The sequence below is a fragment of the Echinops telfairi genome, unplaced genomic scaffold, assembly GCF_000313985.2.
Source record: "Echinops telfairi isolate 266 unplaced genomic scaffold, ASM31398v2 ScPeMD7_18;HRSCAF=68, whole genome shotgun sequence".
Classification (NCBI taxonomy): Eukaryota; Metazoa; Chordata; class Mammalia; order Afrosoricida; family Tenrecidae; genus Echinops; species Echinops telfairi.
Genome location: NW_022103915.1, coordinates 69,261,382 through 69,281,383, shown reverse-complemented (window position 1 = coordinate 69,281,383; position 20,002 = coordinate 69,261,382). Strand labels below are relative to the sequence as shown.

The 20,002-nt window shown below is 37.3% G+C and overlaps 1 protein-coding gene across 3 annotated transcripts in view; it reads left to right on the top strand.

Annotated features, from left to right (window-relative positions):
* Nucleotides 1-20,002, top strand: part of MIPOL1 (mirror-image polydactyly 1) — a 391,526-nt gene that overhangs the window by 321,577 nt on the left and 49,947 nt on the right. Inside the window, exon 13 of one of the 3 annotated variants that reach the window (XM_045288122.1) lies at nucleotides 2,789-2,875. The exons of the other annotated variants lie outside the window; for them this stretch is intronic. Within the exon in view, the coding sequence (XP_045144057.1) occupies nucleotides 2,789-2,846 (58 nt within the window). The 3' untranslated portion in view covers nucleotides 2,847-2,875. Of the gene's footprint in view, nucleotides 1-2,788; nucleotides 2,876-20,002 lie in introns of those variants that run through there. 3 annotated transcript variants of the gene reach the window in all.

The following is a 20,002-nucleotide window of genomic DNA, read 5'->3' as shown; positions in this document are numbered from 1 at the left end:
CATTCGTTTCATGGTGATCTAGCTCTAAGTGCAAGTCTGTGATCTGTGGTCCAGGAGCCAAGCTGTACGGAATCCAGTATGGTAGGGTTTTTGTGTAGGTGGTTGTTGTTCCAGACCTCTTCCCACAGTGTATGTAGTTGATCTGCTTATTGTGAATGAATTTGGCATCCTTTTTCCAATTCAAGTAAAATTGCCTTATCTGTCAACCTTATGACAACTAACAGAATGTTAACAAGTAACTTAATAGACAGAGATGACATTTGTTAATTTAAACTTTGTAGTAGAATTGTCCGTGTCAGCTTTAGTGTACTAAAACTTGTCATTTTAACTGAGCCTTTCTCTCTATAGTTAGCAAGATTACATAATTCAAATACCATGTTAAATATAATGAAATCATAGTTCAAAAGGACCCATTGAATTTAATAGTTTGGGAATTACAGGTAATTTTAAGGAGAAAAATGTTAAGCTATAAGAATGAGCCATCGTATCTTTAGTTCAGAGGAGTAAATGTAAATTGAGTAGTTGAAAATGGAGAATATAGATCAGTTATTCATCAATATGTCAAAGGGAAAGCAGACCCCGTGGGACAAAATAGAAGTGCTCTAGGGACTATAAAGCTGTCAATCTTTCCGGAGCAGACTGCCCCATCTCCTCCCATGGAGCAGCTGGTGGGTTTGAACTGCTGGCCTTCCAGTCAGTAGTCTGATGCTGAACCCATTGTCCAACGAGTACTCCATTTGCATGCCTTTATCTCCTTAACTTTCCAATGCCTACCTTTTGCCTCACTGCTTTCTTTTTTGAAATTTTACTGTATGAAATAAATATTGTATGAAGTCAATATGACTTCAAAATATCTTAATTTCCTCTATTTCTTATTTGAAAATTAATCATCCCTAATTTTTAAACCAACATCCCTAAAATTACATTTTAATTAATATGCCAATGTCAAACCCATCTGTAGTCCAAGAGCATTTGAAAATAATTTAGTAATTATGTACCTTAATCTTTACTATGATTATAAAGAGCTCTGGTGGCACTGTCTGGTAAGTATTGGATTTCTAACCCCAAGGCTAGTAGTTCAAGCCATTAACTGCTCCATAGAGGACAGATAAGTCTATTTGCTCCCATGAAGATTTACAGCCTCAGAAACCTAATACAGGGTCACTATGAGTCAAAATTAATTCAATGGCAATGGTACAATCAAACCTTAAAACGTTTGAGTTATTTAAACATTACATGTTGTCTGTGGTTGGGTCTAGAGAAACTCATCTAGGTATTAAAAAACATACAAACCAACCAACAAACAAATTCACTGGCAGCTAAAACAGAGTAGAACTGCCCCTGTGGGTTTTTGAAACTGTCTGTTCATGGGAGTAGAAAGCCCTGTCTTCCTGTTGTGATGCAGCTGGTGGTTTCGAAGTGCTGACCTTTTGGATCGCAACACACAACCACTAGCCACCAGGGCTTTTCTTCTATGTAGAAGAAAGCTTTATATCAAAAAGGCATCCCAGGCCAGTCCAACTCCAGTCTATAAGTCAATGCTATGAAAGGGTTACTTAGGATCCACCCTACTCCAGTGTTGCCTCAGTAACACAACAAAAGGAAACCACTGTTTCAAAAAGGGTCGTATTTACAAGGATCTGAGTTAGGACTTTAGCATCACATTTCTAGGGACACAACTTGAGCTATAATACTTTCCATGTACTGATGTGCTTCTTGTCACCTGGATTGGTTTTCCATAGGATTTTAAAATACATTTTGTTATATATTAGGCCTTAGTTACACATAGTTATATAAACTAAACATAATTAGAGTCAGACCTATAAGGTTAGAAGCTATTTCAAAGATCTTTTAACACAATTGCTCTATCTCGTATAAGAACCACACTAAGCCTATTACAGACAACTGGATACACTAGATTAAAACTTTTATTGGAAAAAAAAATAACCGCTACCTGTAGGGAATCTTTACTAATTAATTACTTTACTTCTAATTAGTAGGCTTGGTGCCACAGTTGGTAATGCAGTGGTCTGCAAATCGAAAGGTCAGCAGTTTAAAACCACCAGCTGTTTTCTACTTCCTCAAAGACCGATCACTTCAGAAACCCAGATGGGCGTTCTAGCCTCTGCTCTGCCGTGGGTGAGAGTCAGCGTGGACTCAGTGGCTGCGCTTCGTGTGGGGTTGACTTTTTCTCGCTCTGATTTGCCTATCTCAGTGGAAATGGCAACGAGCTATACGTCATTCTTCACGAACTAAGAGTTCATATGTAATGATCATTGATGAATTATCATTTAACCCCCAGCCTTTGCTTCATGATAAATGATTTTGATACTATTATTGCTCTTTCCTCATAGGTTCTATTTTCATTCCACAAAAATAATTTTTAAATTAAAAAAAGGTCACTAAATGTGTTCGCTGTGGGTTAGAATTATACTAATATGATTCACATTCCTTCGTATACTGGAATCGTGCTGTGAGGACACCGGATAAATAGATTTAGGGGAAGAAATTTAAAATTTTTAAACATATTTTTAAGAAAATATGTATCAACTATTTGGAATTTTCTTTCCATACCTTTCAGGAGGAGAAATCTCTTCTGTGAAATTTACATAACTTTTGCTAATTTATAATTAATATCAGTCCTTTTAGTTGATTTTAAAGTCGTAAATAACCCTTTGAAATAAACAGGATCTTGCATTTTCTGAGTGATACGGACATAAAAAGAAAAAGAAATTAATGTCTAACAAAGTTTTTACTGTCTCTTGACCAAATACTGATTTCCATGAAGAAGTTGCGGTTACAAAGGAGTTGGGAATTCTCAGCCTGGCTTTCCACCGGATGAGTAAGCACGTCTGCAGGTCTCTGAGGTGTCAGAAGAGTCACCATCATGTCACACAAGGGTTCTGAGCGCAGAGCAAACACTCTCCACAAACTCAGCTGCTTAAACTGTTTGAAGGCTGAGCTCTAGGATGGAGGACAGGACTCTGGTGCTGGGCAGGGGAACAGAGCATTTCCATAGACTCCTGATTGAAAAAGAAAAGCCGCGGTTGCCCTTCTTTCAGATGCACACATTCCCATCAAGGGCTTTCACTCAAGTGCTGTAGTTTCACTTGTGGCTCCAAAACCTTCTTTTAAGCCTAATGGATAAAAAATTGTGCTAAAGTATTCTTAAGTTTAATATATTTTTTAAAACAGTGAAATTTTAAATTTCATTGTATTCATTATAATTATTCTGCTTTCTTCCAGCTTTACCTGTGACTTTTTTTTATTAATATTTTGGCAGTACTACAAGTTACAAAGTAACATTAGACGTCTTTGAACGGTTTGTAAATACTTATTGTCTAGATTAAAGAATAAATCTCTTAGTATCTCAATTCAGGCATGAGGCTTAAATCAATTTTTAATACAATACTTATAGCTGGCATACGATTATTAGTACTATTAATATTGAGAAAACTTAAAAACTTGTTTTTAGAAATTACTCTTCCAAATACCTTCTGTGTCTGTTGTGTAGAAGTCCAGTGACATAAGGTACATTCCTCATTAAACAAAGGGTCCAAACGTTAGTTTATGAGTGAGTTTATCTGCAAATGCCCTCACCACTCATCTGTTGACGTCACCTTCGAAATCTGGATCTAATCGGTATAGCCTTGTCATTTGGACATAGCACATAGACTCAGATGACTCCTAAGCAATCATTGTAAGAAAGGCAACATCTGGCATGCTTAGTTTCTGTTCTTGGATGCATGCTATACTTTTTAAAAATTTAATGTTGTGCGTTTTTAAATCATAAAATATGTTCTTAAAATTACCTACCTGCACATTGACCTACATAATACAAGTCTTTTGATACTGCAACAAGTGTGTATTTTGTAGACAATTTCAAGGCCATTATCTTTGTTTACCGAATTGTTTTCTCATCCATTGAGAATATAAAGAGGTTTTGTTGTTGTTACTTTACTGTTGTATGTCACCCAGTCAATTCTCACCCACAGAGACACTCACTGTAGGACAAAGTAGAGCGGTCTCAAGGGTTTCCTAGGCAGAAATCTATAGGGAGCAGACCATTATGTCTTGCACTTGGTGAATTTGAATCACTGACCATTCAGTTAACAACCATTGTACTCCCTGGGCTGTTTGAGTTCTTTAGACCTTCTTTTATTATGCATAGAGATAGATGTCATCTTTGACAGACATTTATTTACTGAAAAGAAATCTCAATGCTTACACAGGTTTTGAATTACTTAATGCCTCTGAGCTGTATATTTTTAAATGATAAATGTTACATATATTCCCCACAATCGTGTGTGGTGTGGGGAATATACATTATGACAAGAGTCACATAAGACCCACATGCTTGAGTTCATGGATATGGAAGAACATCAGGGTTGAGACAAGGTTCAGGAATAAGGAAGCCGTCTGAATAGAGACAGTGTGAGAGGGACTCTATATGGTAACACTGTAATGGCAAAGACAACTGGGACAGACAGTTGATTAATTTTAAAATGTAATGAACATTGACTAACAACCACCACACAAAGCGAAGAATTTGAGTTAATACCTTGACCTTTAGTGAATATCTCGCTTTGACTTAAGAAGAAACATAGCTCCAATTGTCTAGTTTCCTCCTTGCTTCCAGGAAAGGATTAATGTAGGATTATTAAGATTGAAGCCTAACCTAGAATATGAGAAATTCCAGTGGAGCAGAAAGGATTCAAGCACGAGACGCAAAGGGACTCTCCAAACCTAAAAGTCTGTGCTTTCCCTGATGATGATCCACTATCTTTATGGAGCTCACCACAAAGAGTGTGAAATTAGACATTTAAAAGTTAGATCACAACAAAGCTTCTTGCAGTTAATTTATGTCTTTATTTTAGAAGCTGCCTCCTCATAGGTGACCCAGGTCTCGATTAGTATACAATTTTTGCATCCTAGGATAGGTGAAAAATGTTTTAATTGAGGTACGTAGAGCAAAGAAAGAAAATGACCAAGAAAGAAAAAAACTAGAGAGATCTCTGTTCCTGTTTAAGACGAGATAATATGCATTTGGGGGGGGGGTATTGTTGTTTTTCATAAATCTCAATGACCCCATGAATTAAAGTCAGAGGCAGCATTCCTATCATTTTAGAGAAATTATCGAATCTACTTAACAACGATGCTGCACATATTTTTTTAGAACTTGACAGTGTTTTTTCTGTTTGATTATTTATTGTTTCCTTGTTTTTAAATGCACCCGAAGTTCTTCACCTCATAGATATCCCAGTGTGATTTTCCCACTAATACCATATTTATATACATACTGTAAATTCCTGGGTGTGGATATATGATCCAGTAAGTTACTTTTTCCTTGGTTTTGCTCTTAGCTCTAATCATAAGCCTTCTTACTATTTCACATACTTGACAGGCTCTGTAATTCTTGGTACTTCTATCATGATAAAGGAACTGATCCATCTTACCTGAGAATCATTTAAGAATAGCTAAAATAAGATTGATAAAGCATTTTGAACTTCTGAGTAAAAGATAGTTAGTGCACTAATTGCTAGCATACTTTACAATATTTTATCACAGGAAATGGGAGATTAAGCTTTTGAAGAAATCAAATGTTTACAAGTTTTCATCATTTCTGTTTGGATAGCGCTCAACCCATTATACTTTCTAACTCACTCCAAACTTCCCCTTTTATCTATCCTTAAACACATAGTTGCAAATACTTCACTTACACTTTATATAAACCAAGACCAGGTTTTTATTGTCTGTGTGTGTTTAAATAAATTCTCACAATTGTCTGAAGTCAGGTGTGTGCACCTGCACAATTAACCTGACAGACAAATAGTTAAAACTTCTTTGCTAGTTACAGCTTTTATTCTCAGAATTTAACTGGAAAACCTGAAGGAAGTATAAATGCAAATTTCACCTTCATTCTAAAATTTTGTATTTGATTTTTTTTTTCCCCCACTAGGTCAGAGATTTGTCCAGTGTGCATGTTAGATTTGTCCAATGTGCATGTTGTAGATGAACAGATACTTTGCTTATTTCCGTGTGATTTTGTCAGAGGGTGAAATTCTCGATGTTAACCCTATCTAGGTGTTTCTTCTTGGTCATTGCAGGGAAAGGCAATAAATCATATAGAGACTAGATACAAATCCAGTACCAGCTGAAGCATATCTCCTTGTTGTCTTTCTGTGCTACTTTTCTTTAACAGCAGAGCAAAGCAGGCTTTTTCTTCTGTTCTTAGTTTAACAACTGAACTAATCCAATTAGTTATCCTTAGTTTAAAGATAGTAATCTTATTGTAAGTTTGGGGTTTTTTTGGTCAAGTATTTCTGTAGGAAGACTGGCTAAAAGTGAAAAGCAGAGCTTCAAAAATAACATTGCAAATTCTATTTTGGAACAGTTGTAACTTACACATTTAAATTTTAAATTGTGTTGCCTTTTTACTATGAAAAATAATAGTTCTTGAAACATTACCATCATTTATCTTTTCCCGTGGCTGAATACAAGAGTATAATAAAAGCATTTAAATACATATTATGTATCAGTCTGTGACCATTTGCCATATAAAAAATTACGTAATAATAAAAACTTATCCAATATCTTGAAACATCCTATCCCTTAAATTGAACTAATCTTTTCTCGAGCTGAGTTGTGTGTATTTCACATGAGTGTTCCAGGAAGGTCTCCGCTTCTCCTTGGAGCGCCTAGTCTTTCCCAGAAGGGTGGGAGTAGCACAGTTCAAGAACAAGAATGAATCTCTGTGTAATCACACCACAATGTGAGGTGACCCTCAGACAGAGAACCGACCAGATACGCATATGGGCTTTAGGAAGACTCTCTGGTGTTCTTTTTTAACACAGCTGTGAGAAGAATGTGGCTAAGACCCAATAGTCATTCTTGAGCAGAGCTGGCAAAAGAAACCATGAGGAGAGGAGAATTTAACACATGGGTGTAAGAAAGTTCGAGCTTCATTGATGCGATCTGAGGGGAATGCCTAATGACTGGAAGAATCAAACTTGGCAATGAGAACACAAAGCTCTTTTCATCAATTCAAATGCAGACTCTAAAGCTGCAGATGGTCACCTCCAGCCTTGTCTATTCAGTGTGGGGTTTTATAAAATGGTACTTTGGTGAATACTAATAGATCAAAACAAAGATTTAATAATCTAAAGATGTGGCGTTCATTTTTAAATGAGTATACAGGTCAGTGTCTCAGAAAGGGTGAAAAGAGCCCCATTTATATGTGGGTCTAAAGTCTTTTTGTTATTTTTTAACTTCAAAAACAAATGACATCTTTAATGTACAGAATGTGTTTCCTGGAGAACAGCTTGGGATATGAAGAAGAGTTCAAATTCGGAGTTTATACTGATGCGCCTGCGTTTCCTTCCTCCTCTTTGAGGATTGTCAAATGACGGTGTTTGTTAATGCCACCTTTTAATGTGCTCTTGAAGCTCACTTGATAGATTAAATTTATCTTGCTATTCTTAAGGACAAATTGAACTTATTAAAAACTTAAGGTGAAAGCATTTATATCTTCATTAGAATTTTCTTTAGAGAAAGCAAACAAATATTGTTAATTAGAAAGGAAACCTTTGACCATTTATCCAGATTTGAAGTTACACTTTTTACTATTTGTGTTTCATCTAAGATTTCAGAAATTTATAATAATTGCGTATATGTTAAAAGATAACTTACCAGGTTAACAACTTGATAGTTTATAAAATTCTAGACCTAAACCCAAATAAATGAAGGCTTATTATTCAACATAAACTTTTGCCATGCAGTATGAACTTTAAAAAATTTAATGTACATTCTCTGTTTATACTCTTTGTGATGAAAATATAATGAGTGAAACTGTATTCCTAATATTTTTATCTAGTTAGTAATTTTAACATATAAAGAATTTAAATGCTGTAATTAAAAGGTAAAGAAGCAATTTAGTGCCTAATAGAAGTCTTTTGAAACTAACGTCCTTGACTGTCATTAACTAGGTACGTGCAAGTCATAAAACTCCTCGTTCTCAGCTTTTTCATCTGGAATATGAAGTTAGTACCACGTGCACTACTGCCCGTTTCAAAACAGGGCTCTGGGGTAAACAAGATACATGAGGGGACGAGTGTCTCAGGAAGTGTGCTCTATAAAAAAGATTGACTGAAGAATATACATCTTAAAAATAAAAATGATCACTTCTTTGGAGCCAGAAATAGTACAAAAAGGATCTGGAGAGGATCTCCTGACCGCCTCGAACTTCATAAGAGGGACAGAGGACCACCATCAGCTAGAGCCCAAGGTTGACTCCTATGATGCAACGGTCAGACAATCTCTCCAAGTTTTGTTTTGTTTGTTTTACCAGTTCTGACTTCAGCCTTCCCTCCTATGGCCCTCTCTACTTCTCTGCTGGGTTCAGTAATTCATTGCAATAGCCACACAGCACTCAGAAGCACTACTCATGATTATAGTCTTTGTTAGGGATGGAACAGGTTACAGTTCAGCACCAGAAACATACAGCATACAGTTCTTCAGTCAGGATAGCCTCTTCTCAGGCAGGCCTCTCTGATTTTGACCACTCAGATCCTCGCACCACAGTAACTGAAAATAGTATTTTAGCCTGAGGCATATGATATGCACCATGTAACTTTGGGAAAAAAGAATCTTCACGTAGATCCAAGGCACTGGAGGTAAAGAGGATTGATTCTATGAGTTCCCTCTAATACATTCTAGGTGTTGTTGGGTGCCATCCAGTCTGTTCCAACCATAGTGACCTTATGCACAGCAGAATGAAACACTGCCTTGTCCTGCATCAGACCCACAATTATCCCTAGGCTTGAGTCCATTGTTGCAACCAGCGTGTCAATCCATCTCTTTGAGAGCCTTCCTCTTTTTCACTGCCTGTCTACTTTACCTAACATGCTGTCCTTCTCAAGAGACTAGTCTCTCCTGACAACATGCCTGTGTTAATCTGGGTACTTTAGAGAAACAAATCCACAGAAATGCATGTATAAGGGAGAGTTTTATATAACGGGTAAGTGCACATCAAGGAAACATCCCAACCCAGTGCTGCCCAAGCCCACAAGTCCAACATTAACCCATATGTCCGACACCAATCCACAAAGTCCTCCTCCATCTCACAAAACACACTCAATGATGCCGACTGCAGGAGGAAAGCCGAGTTAGTGAATGCGTAAGCATCTCAGTGCCGACAGGGGTCTACACATGGCTGCTCCAGCACCCAGGGCTGCATCAGGGTAGGTCTATGCGGCTTCTCCTCAGGGATGTCTCACAGGAAGTGAGCCTTGCCAGCTGAAGCAGGGAACTGGCTAAGGCAGTTGCACCCTGGTCTGACCATCAGAAAGCAAGAGACCCGAGAACTAGAAAGGTGAGGCTCACCAAGCCATTTACCCTTCCACCGTTCAATTAACCCCACATGTGTTTATCGGCCAGGTGGGCACAATAAACTAACTACCTCAATGAGTTTCCTCATTCTTGCCTTGTAAGAAGAACTCTGGCTGTACTGCTTCCAAGACATATCAGTTTGTCCTTTAAGCACTCTGTGTTACTTTCTTCTTTTTTCCCAATATTCTTCCCCAGCACCACAATTCAAAGACATCGATTCTTCTTCAGTCTTCCTTACTCAATGTCCAACTTTCACAGGTATACGAGGCAAGGAAAATACCATGGCTTGGGTTAGGTGCACCTTAGCCCTCAAAGTAGCAGCCTGGCTGTGCAATATTCTAAACAGGTCTTGTGCAGCAGATTTACCAAATGCAGCTTATCTTTTGATCTCTTGACTGCTACTTCTATGAGCATTGATTGTGGATTCCAGCAAGACAAAAATCCTTGACAACTTCAACCCTTCAACTGATTATCACAAAGTCTAGTTGTGAGGATTTGGACTTTCTGTACATTGAGTTGTAGTTACATTAAAGGCGGGAATCCTTGATCTTCCTTAGCAAGGACTTAAAGTCTTCCTCACTTTCGGCAAGCAAGCTTGTGTCATTTACATAGGACATCATTCTAGTATTCCTTACTTTCAGCAGTGCTCCATCTAAGCATGGGCAATGATAATCCTCATTCCATGTCCTCTTTTGAATCCACCTGAAATTTCTGGCCATTTTCTGATGATGCTTTTCTGCGACTATGTTTGAATTGCCTACAGCAGAACTTTACTTATACATAGTACTACTGATATTGTTCAGTCATTTTCCTATTCTGTGGGATCACCTTTGGGGGGGAATGGGCACAAATATGCATCTCTTACAGTTAACTGTGTAGCTGTCTTCAAGATGTCTGCGTATAGGTGAGTGAATGCATTTCAATTGGATCAGGTGCCCCTTAGCCCTCAGAGTAGCAGCCTGGCTTTGCAATACTCAAACAGGTCTTGTGCAGCAGATTTTATTGTTCAGCCAATGACTTCAGTGCAGCTTGGACTTCTTCCTGGAAGTTCTTGATCATACGTACTCCCTGAAATGGATGAACATCAACCAATCCTTTGTGTTACTGTGTCAGAATAAGCCTTCCTTCTTTCCATGATACCTCTTGTATAATTCAATAGCTTGCCCGCAGACGCCTTCAGCATGGCAAGTTCTGAATTTCTGCATCAGGTCTTTCAGCCTGAGAAATGTCAGCTGGGTTCTTCCCTTTTGATTCTCTAACTTCAGGCCTTTCCACCTTTCATCACCATCCTTGGTCTTCTGGAGCAACCCCAGGACGTCTCCGCGTCCTCTGTTCACGTTGGCGACTCTACGTTTAAGAACAGGTTTCCAAGACTCTTCTGACTTCCATTTGGTCTTTCCTGCCTTTTCAGTGAGCTCTTGCTTTCTGCGTGTATAATATCCTTGATGCTATTTCACTACTCATCTGGCCCTCCATTATTCGTTTTCAATGTGCCACGTCTGTGCTTGAGATGTTTTCTAATGTCACCGAGATCTTCTCAGGGGGTACTTTGACTCTTGTAGTATTGTTTCAGTTTTCATTCGCTTCATCATGAACCTGCATATGCTATTTCCTCAGTTGGTCCCTTTTCTTCTTAACAATGATATTGAGCTCCACCATTGCTTTCCATAGTTGTAGCTGAATTGATTCCTGGGAAGAAAACCCAGACCTACCACCATCAAATCCATTCTGACTCATTGTGCCCAGCTGAGCAGAGAAAATCTGCTTCGTAAGAGTTCTAAGACTGTGAATCTTTCTCAAGCAGACAGGTCTCCTGTGGAGCAACTGGCCGATTTTAGGCTCCCAATCTCCCTGTGTGTAGCAGGACAATGGGGAATTAACCCATTATATCACTAAGGGTCTTTTCTGTCATCATCACTTCTGTTGTTTATATATATTTACAATGAATAAGTTGTCTTGCAAAATTCTGCCATGCTATCTTGGTGTGAGTTCTGTCACCAAGTCCCACCAATGTCCAGGTCACTTTTTTTGTTTGTTTGTTTCCAACATTGCATTCGTCAATCAAAATAGTTTGTAAATACTAATCTACCATATACCAAATTATTTAGAGGATTAATGATCACAAGGGATTGGAAATGGTGACTTTTATTGTCAAGTGCCTTCAAACAATATTTAGAGATTTATCATTACAATTTTACTTTAAACATATTTAACCCAAATGGCTGTGCTTATGTAAATCATAATAGACCCAAACCACTCAGTCTTTTATCAAAATTTATCTTTCTAAGAAATTGAATAAAAGCTTTGCCTTCAAGACGTTACCAAAATTAGACTAGGTATTGAGCCTTTTTAAAAAATTAATATTTTTACCATGTTTGTGTGTTTGCCTTAACTCTTTTTTTTGCAGTTATTCTTTATTTTGATTACTAAGTTACTTTTATACACCCTTAAATTTTATACCCTAAATAAAAACCTCATGTACCTCATCCTCTTCTTGGCCCTGAATACTCTATAAGAGGTTTTTAAAAAGTCACTGCTAGAGGGAAAAATAACAAAACCACCACTAATTATCCTTATTAAAAAATATAATTAAATGATGTTACTGTGCTACCCTAACTTCCAAGATTTCTATAGAGTAGTCTTTTGGGGGGTAATTTTATTGACATATAATTCACATATATAATTCTATGACTTAAACATATTAAAAAGAGTTGTACAATCATCATCACAATCAATTTTAAAACATTTTCTTCTTTCTTGTACTCATTATTATTAGCTCTTCATTTCTCACAACCTCCCCTAAGAAACTATTAATCTAATTACTATCTCTATAGATTTACCTATACTGGGTTTCATATAAAGAAAAAACGTACCCCCCAAAATAGCAAAATAAAACAGAGAAAAGCCTCAATCCAAAAGAAAGAAAATAATAAAAACTAGAACAATTTTTAAATGGGTCAAAAGAGAACAAATGAGAAGGTGTTAAATTTGAACCTATCTACAGCTGCATTAATCAACCTTCCAATGCCTCCATCGGATAGCAAGGCTATCCCCACCCCTAGTCAGTGGTCAGCGGGGATTCAATTCAATCCCTGGGAGGACTCTGCCAATGAATTGGGACGCTCCCTGTCATCCATTGCCTTCTGCAAACTGGGTGCTCAGAATGTAAACTCTAATAAAGTTCCTTCTTCAAGTCTTGTGTTTTTATTACTTACAAGTCTTGAATCACACAGACTGGTGTGCTTCTTCTATGTGGATTTAGCTGACAGCCCACTTACATGAATGCTGACTTAAGACGAGCCTTTAAGACCCCAGAGGCTATTCTTTCTGATAGGTGGACACCATCTGGTTTCTTCACCACACGTTAATATAGCACCCACATCTTCAGTGATCTCTTCATGTGGGCAAGTCTAGAGTAGCGCCACATCATTAGAACCATTGTTCTTAGATTAGAGCTTTGAGTAAGTGTGATCTCAAAATCCATAGGATGGTATTTTGAATTTTTTTTAAGAAGTCATATTATGGATTTGAACAATTCTGAGTCTTCTACTCCCATGGAATTTGACTAGATTTTTAGGGTTATGAATTAAATCCATTCTTAAAGTGTGTATTTAAATTACATTTATATGTAAGTCCGAACAGCTGCATACAATTAGTTCAAGAAATAGCTCATTGCCTTTTCAATGATTCAAAATCTTCATGTAATGCAAGTAAAGGTGATTGTGATGAAGAATTTGCCAAGTAGGGCTTGGTTCAGTCATTTCAAAGTGAGCAAAGGTTTCTGTAATATGAAAGGACAAGTACCAATTGTCCATAAGTTGGACATTCATAACCTGAGGACTTACTATACTGACAAAGCCCGCCACTCTTGAATTCCTGTTTCTCACCTTATTGCTGGCATCCACACCAGTGGTTGTTATGAACTGTTAACCACAAGGTCAGTAGTTTGAAACCACCAGCTACTCCTCAGGGGAAAGACAAGACTTTCCATTCCTGTAACTAAGTGTAGTCTTGAAAACCCACGGGCGACAGTTTTACCCTGGCCTGGCCTGTCAGGTTGCTATTGGTCAGCAGTGACTTGATGGCAAGGAGGTGGTGTATGTCATTTTAATTATCTTTCACAGTGGTCAGTTGCCAGATCTATCAATAGGAGGGTCCTGATTGTATTCTAGACTCTAAATAAGTTTGAGAATATGTAGTTTTATGAATGAAAGGTAAACCAGATAGAGAAAATGACTGTAATGATGACAAGTTAATAAGTAGGATATTACCTTCCCTTGGTAGGCCTGAGGCTTAGGCTGAAGTTTGAAGTTGTATTGATATATTATCCCTACTGGTCTCCCAAAGGATATTGTCAGTCTTTCGAATTAAACTTGAATAAAGTTGATTTGTATTCCCTGTAAATCAAAATTTGAAATGTTGACATTAGAAAATTTCATCCAGTGCTAATTATATATGACTTTTGAAAGTTAGGAAGGAAAGAATCCTACATTTTAAAGTGTAGTATTACTCTAAAGCCCTATGAAAACAATAGTGAGTAGCTTAATAAGCCATCTTAATAAAATACCTTAATAAAACTAACCAGTTATTCTTGCTTGCTGCATTTCACTTGACAGTATGAAAATCAATGATTCATTTTATCCATCGTTAATTGAAATTTTTCTGGGTTTCAATTGATAAAAAAATCATAGTAATGGTAGAGCAATGCTTCCCAACTTTTCTTGGTTCTTGAGCTCTTAAATCATAATAATATATGTTCTTTCTAAATAGTGTTTAAAGCATTCTTTTATATTGATATCAAATAAAGATTTTTTAAATTTCACTTTAATTTCTACACCAATATTTTTTCAAAACAATCTTTAATATTCATAATTTATACTATGTGGCATTTGATTTGTTTCAGCTATGTGAGAAAAGGCATAGATAAATTTTATAATAGTTAAATTTTTAACTTTGATTTAGGAACTTAAAATTTATAACATGTTAAGGCATGAAATACATGCTGTATAATGATATCCAGGGTTGTTATTTTACCTTAAAAAGTGAAATAATAGAAGCTTCCATTTCCTAGTATATTTAACTTTGATTTTTAAGCCATAGTTACTTAATTGACAAGGTGAGATACTTTATCAAATAAATACAATTTACGAACTTGAGGTGAATTTTATTCTCAAGTCCCTTAATAATTTATGTATTACTATTAATGCACTTTTTGCTTTCTTAAATAGTTTGTTTTAATATCAATGCTTTTTTTTTTGCTTTCTCTAAGGCTTCCATTGTCAGTAGGGGCAGAAATAAACAATATAAAACAGAGTGAAAGTCACAATGCTCAGAATAAACATGTTGACCGGTTATGTTCAGCTCAGTGGTAAATCAAGCAGAGAACTAACGCATAAGCACACGCTACTGAACTTCCCTGAGGCACCATTCTACTCATTCATAGATGCGTGAAGTCCTGAGTATGTCCTAATTTAAACGGGAAAAAGGTATTTAATAACTCAGTCTTTGGCTTCAAAATTTGAACTCCAAACAGACATCATTACCACGTTTAACTATGTGATCCCTATGTGCTTTCAAATTGTAGTTTTGTAAAACATTTTTACCCTTGGTCAATTTAAACATTTTATGTTGCTAAATAAGTTTTATTATTTTCTCAAAAATATATTTCAAGGACTTTATTGTTTATTTAACAAAAAAACCTACAAATATGTAATAAAGCCAAATAAGTTACTTGGATTAATTAAATTATGATGATAAGTTTTTGAGAGGTTGGAGTCTTTTGCTGGGAAAATTGTGTCTTGTGTCATATTAAGCATATAGTAAAGACTTCTTAGTGTCTTAAATTTTAAAAAATATATATGGGAAATTTAATAGCTTATTATAGAATAGCTAACTGACTATATGCCTTAAAGTGCTAAGTAAATAGATTTTTCATCTTGGATAAAGTGTGCAATCACAAGACCTACTTTGTTATGGACTTACTAAATATTAGTCTTTGCGAGTCCAGTATACACCTTTACCTTTCCTGTGCTGACACTCTGATTTTGGTCTGAAGTATTCTGCAGGTTTCTGTTATATGATGGTAGACCCAGAGCTAGTTTTTCCAGTTTACTGACTATGCTTCACATATTCTGTAATTGATAAATCAATCAAACCATGTTGTACTATACAAACTTTCATCTCTATGAAGTAGTTATAAGCAAACTGTCTGTGAACACATGGGTCAAAAATAAATATGTTGGATTATATTGACTCTGAAAACATTTGACTTTCATAGAATACATCATTTTATGTGTAGTCGGAATTGGTTGTGGTATTGTTCATAATTCTTTGAATAATGAATCCAGTGAATAGTAAAGCAATAATAATGTTTATATCCTAGGAATACATTTTTGATTAATTATTCTGAAGAGCTACATGTTAGCAGTATCTTTGAGCAAATTAATAGGTATGAAACATATTTCTTATTGAGTAGTGAAACTGGGTTCTGTTAATACAATTTTTATCTTTAGTGATTGAGCTTTATATTGGTTGCATACATTTTTCTATATTATATTTTGTTAGCAAAATGCTGTAAAAAGTTTAAAATATTTTAATGAGGTAGCAGTTTAAACTCAATTAGCTATATTTATTAAATAAATGTGTTCAGAAGAAAATAAGTTAAACAGTCGATTTTGTTCCTTATTAGAATTTGACCAAGTCTTCAATAGGTAACCCATTATTCTTTAAGGAGACCCTACTTCCTTGGTGAAACTGCATTGATACTGTTTTCCTGATAGATTTTATGTCTTTGGCAAAAGTTCTGTTTTTGCATACACCTTTCCTCTAGTTCTTAAATGCTTCCTCCCCTCCCACTATCATGATCCCAATTCTACCTTACAAATCTGGCTAGACCAGATGATGTACACTGGTACAGATAGGAACTGGAAACACAGGGAATCCAGGACAGATGATCCCTTCAGGACCAGTGGTGACAGTGGCAATACTTGGAGGGTGGAGGGAAGGGGGGGGAGGAAGGGGGAACTTATCACAAAGATGTGTAGATCCTTGGGGGTTGGCCAACAGAAAAGTGGGTGAAGGGAGACGTTGGTCAGTGTAAGACATAAAAAAATAATAATAATTTATATATTATAAACATTCATAAGGGAGGGGGCGGGGAGTGAGGGGAAAAAATGAGGAGCCGATACCAAGGGCTCAAGTAGAAAGCAGATGTTTTGAAAATGATGATGGCAACAAATGTACAGATGTGCTTGACACAATGGATGGATCGGTTGTGATAAGAGTTGTATGAGGCCCCAATAAAATGATTTTTTTAAGTTCCGTTTTTGACTACTAGAAATTAGTTGACTACTAAAAATTAAGTTATATGAAGAGGCTTCAAAAAGTTCATGAAAAATTTTCAGCATCTTTTAATTCCATTTTTCAAACTTTTTGCAGCCCCTTTGTATTTATCATTGGTCAATCAAGCTCCTTGCTCTTGTGAATTAGAGACTCTAAGCATAAATAACTATACCAACACATTCATTTTATTCTAAATAAAAAAACATAGGAGAAAATTTCTAATGATGGAAGAGGGAAGATTATTACCCACTTGACAGAAGCCATGATTTAATTTTTTTCCAATTATAATTACAATAATTAGGATATTGAATTTTTTCATTTATGTCTTTATTCAGCACATAATTTTTAAACATCTACTGTATCAGGAATTGTGTTAAGCATTGGGGGATAAAGACAAACCTTTTGAACTCATGAAACAATATAATTATCAGAAAAGAGGAAAATATAAATTATGATTATAATATTTAAAATTGGAAACATCCTAGTTGCTATGAGAAAACAGAATAGGGAGATCTATTTTAGAATTATGAGAGATATTATTCAAAAGCTAAGGCCGCAAGCATAACTCGGAATTAGCTGAGAAATGAGATTGAGTGAACCTTTTCAGTAGAATGCTAAGCAAATGACCTGGCACAATGCACCCTGCTCTCAACCAGCCTGGCACTGTTGTTTGCAACCAGCACCAGTGACCAGCCTGTGCCACAGTCGCGGAGTTGCTCCCTGCCCCCAGCAGCCCCTGCGTGCTGGCTGGCACGGCACGCGATTGGCCTGGCTAGCACCACCCGCACTGCCCTCCAAAGAGATGGAGAGAGAACCCATAATGCACTGGCTCCAGGTCGTCCTTGGAATCATCGTGAATAGCATCTGAGAAAGAAGGCACAGGACTCCTGGACTTCCCAGAAGATGGCACCGAGCTCCACGAAAATGGGTGAAGAGAGACGTCGGACAGTGTAAGATATGACAAAATAATAATAATGTATAAATTATCAAGGGTTCCCGAGGGAGGGGGAGCGGGGATGGAGGGGAAAAAATGAGGAGTAATACCAAGGGCTAAAGTAGAAAGCAAATGTTTTGAGAATGAAGATGGCAACAAATGTACAAATGTGCTTGACACAATGGATGGATGTGTGGATTATGATAAGAGTTGTACGGACCCCCAATAAAATGTTTAAGTAAAAAAAATTAATAAGGAAGAAAGAAAGAAAATGCCATGCAGAAAACAACCCTCGTCAGCAAGAACTACAAGAAAGCAAGAGAAAAATGGCAGTGGCTGAGGAGGACCCGAACCTGTGCTGTGCATCGAAGAAGCGGACTTTGAACGCCACAGGAAGAAATCTTCAGAATGCTTCTTAGCGTCAAACAGAATGAGGGAATCCATACAGAAAAGAATGAGAAAATAGGTTAGAGTGCACACATTGAAGGGAAAACAGGAGGTAAGGGCCGATGCAACAGAAATAAAGAAGACAGTAAGAGACCTCGCCGAAAGGCTGGGAAGAAGTGGAGAACCTTATCAGCGACCTCACCGATATCCAAGCAGAATTCAACAAACGTGAAAGAAACTCAAACCAGAGAATTAAAGAAGCTGAAGAAAAGCTGAGAGCAATGAGCAATGCTATGAAGGGAAGCAGTATTCAATTATTGGGACACCAGCGCCAGACATAATGAAGAAATCAACAGCCAAATTAGCAAGGGACTTCCTGGAAGAAAATTTCCCCAATATCATAAGGATGCTCCGACAATCATCCAGGAGCAAAGAGGACACCAATTAGACTGAATCCCAAGAACACACTGAGGCATATGGTAGTCAAATTATTCCACTTTGAGGAGAAAGAGAAATCATAAGAGCAGCTGGAGAAAAACCATGCTGCTACTCATAGGAGCAATCAGATCAGAACGTGCTCAGACGTTTCCTCAGAAGCCAGGAAGAAGAGAGAGTGGAGGAGCATCTTCTGATAGCTGGAAGAGAATCATCGTGACCCGAGAATTCTCTAACTGCCAAACTCTCCATCAAGATAGAAGGCGAAGTCATATTTTTCTCGGATAAAACTATGTAATGAAATTAAAAGACTAATTACATAGTACTACAAAGGACTGTACACCAACAAATTCAACAACTTGGAGGACATGGACAATCTCCTGGAAGGCAAAAGACCTGGGACACTGGGGAAACGGAGGGCAGAGTGCAGAATAAGGGGGAGCCTGGAGCAAAAGAAAAAAGCTTGGAATGGTATGCTTGCAGCATCTTGTAGCCTTTCTTTTTCTTTCTTTTTTATAAAACATTTTCTTGGGGGCTCTCACAGCTCTTACAACAATCCATACATCCATGGCAACAAGCACATCTGTACATATGTTGCCATCATCATTTTCAAAACATTTTCTTTCTACTTGAGCCCTTGGTGTCAGCTCCTCTTTTTTTCCTCACTCCCCTACCCTCCCACCCTCATGAACCCTTGATAAATTATTATTTTCTTACCTTACATTGTCCACTGTCTCCCTTTACCAAGGTTTCTGTTGTCTCCCTCTGCGGGAGGAGGGGGAGGATATTATATGTTGATCAATGTGATCACTTCCCCCTTCTACCCCCACCTTCCCTCTGCCACCATGGTATTGCTACTCCCATTACTGTTCCTGAGGGGTTTATCTGTCCTGGATTCCATGTGTGAAGAACTCCTATCTGTACCAGTGTGCATTTTCCAGTCTAACTGAGTTTGTAAAGTAGAACTGGGGTCATGTTAGTGGCTGGGGGGTGGGGGTGGGGGGAATAAGCATTAAAGAACTAGAGGAATGTTGTGTGTTTTACCGGTGCTATACTTCACCCTGTGTAGCCTTTCTTAAGGTCTAGCTTACTCGTTTCAGTGAAAGTTGTTCATAGATTTTAGTAAGGGAATATGTTCTGATTGACATTTTTTAAAGGTAACCCAGACGCTTGTCTGAAGAGTAGTTGGAATGGAATAAAGCAGAAATGGACTCATTATGGAGGACTGGGACCGGTGAGAATTTCTGATGACTTGGAAATGGAGGAATGTAATTGGGCATGAAATCCATATGGAAGGTAGACTCCCTGGGTGGAATTGGAGACATCAAAAAGAACTCTCAACCTTCTGTCTTGAGCTACCTGCTGGATAGAACTTCCATTTTTTTGGAACTGGGGAGACTAAGAGTTGAAATGAGCAGTCATTTTAACGAATTGAATCTGACCAGCCTCTGGGACATCCCAAGAAGATATCCTTTTGAAATAAGGGGCACCCCCAAATAATTTTTTTTTCAAAGCCAT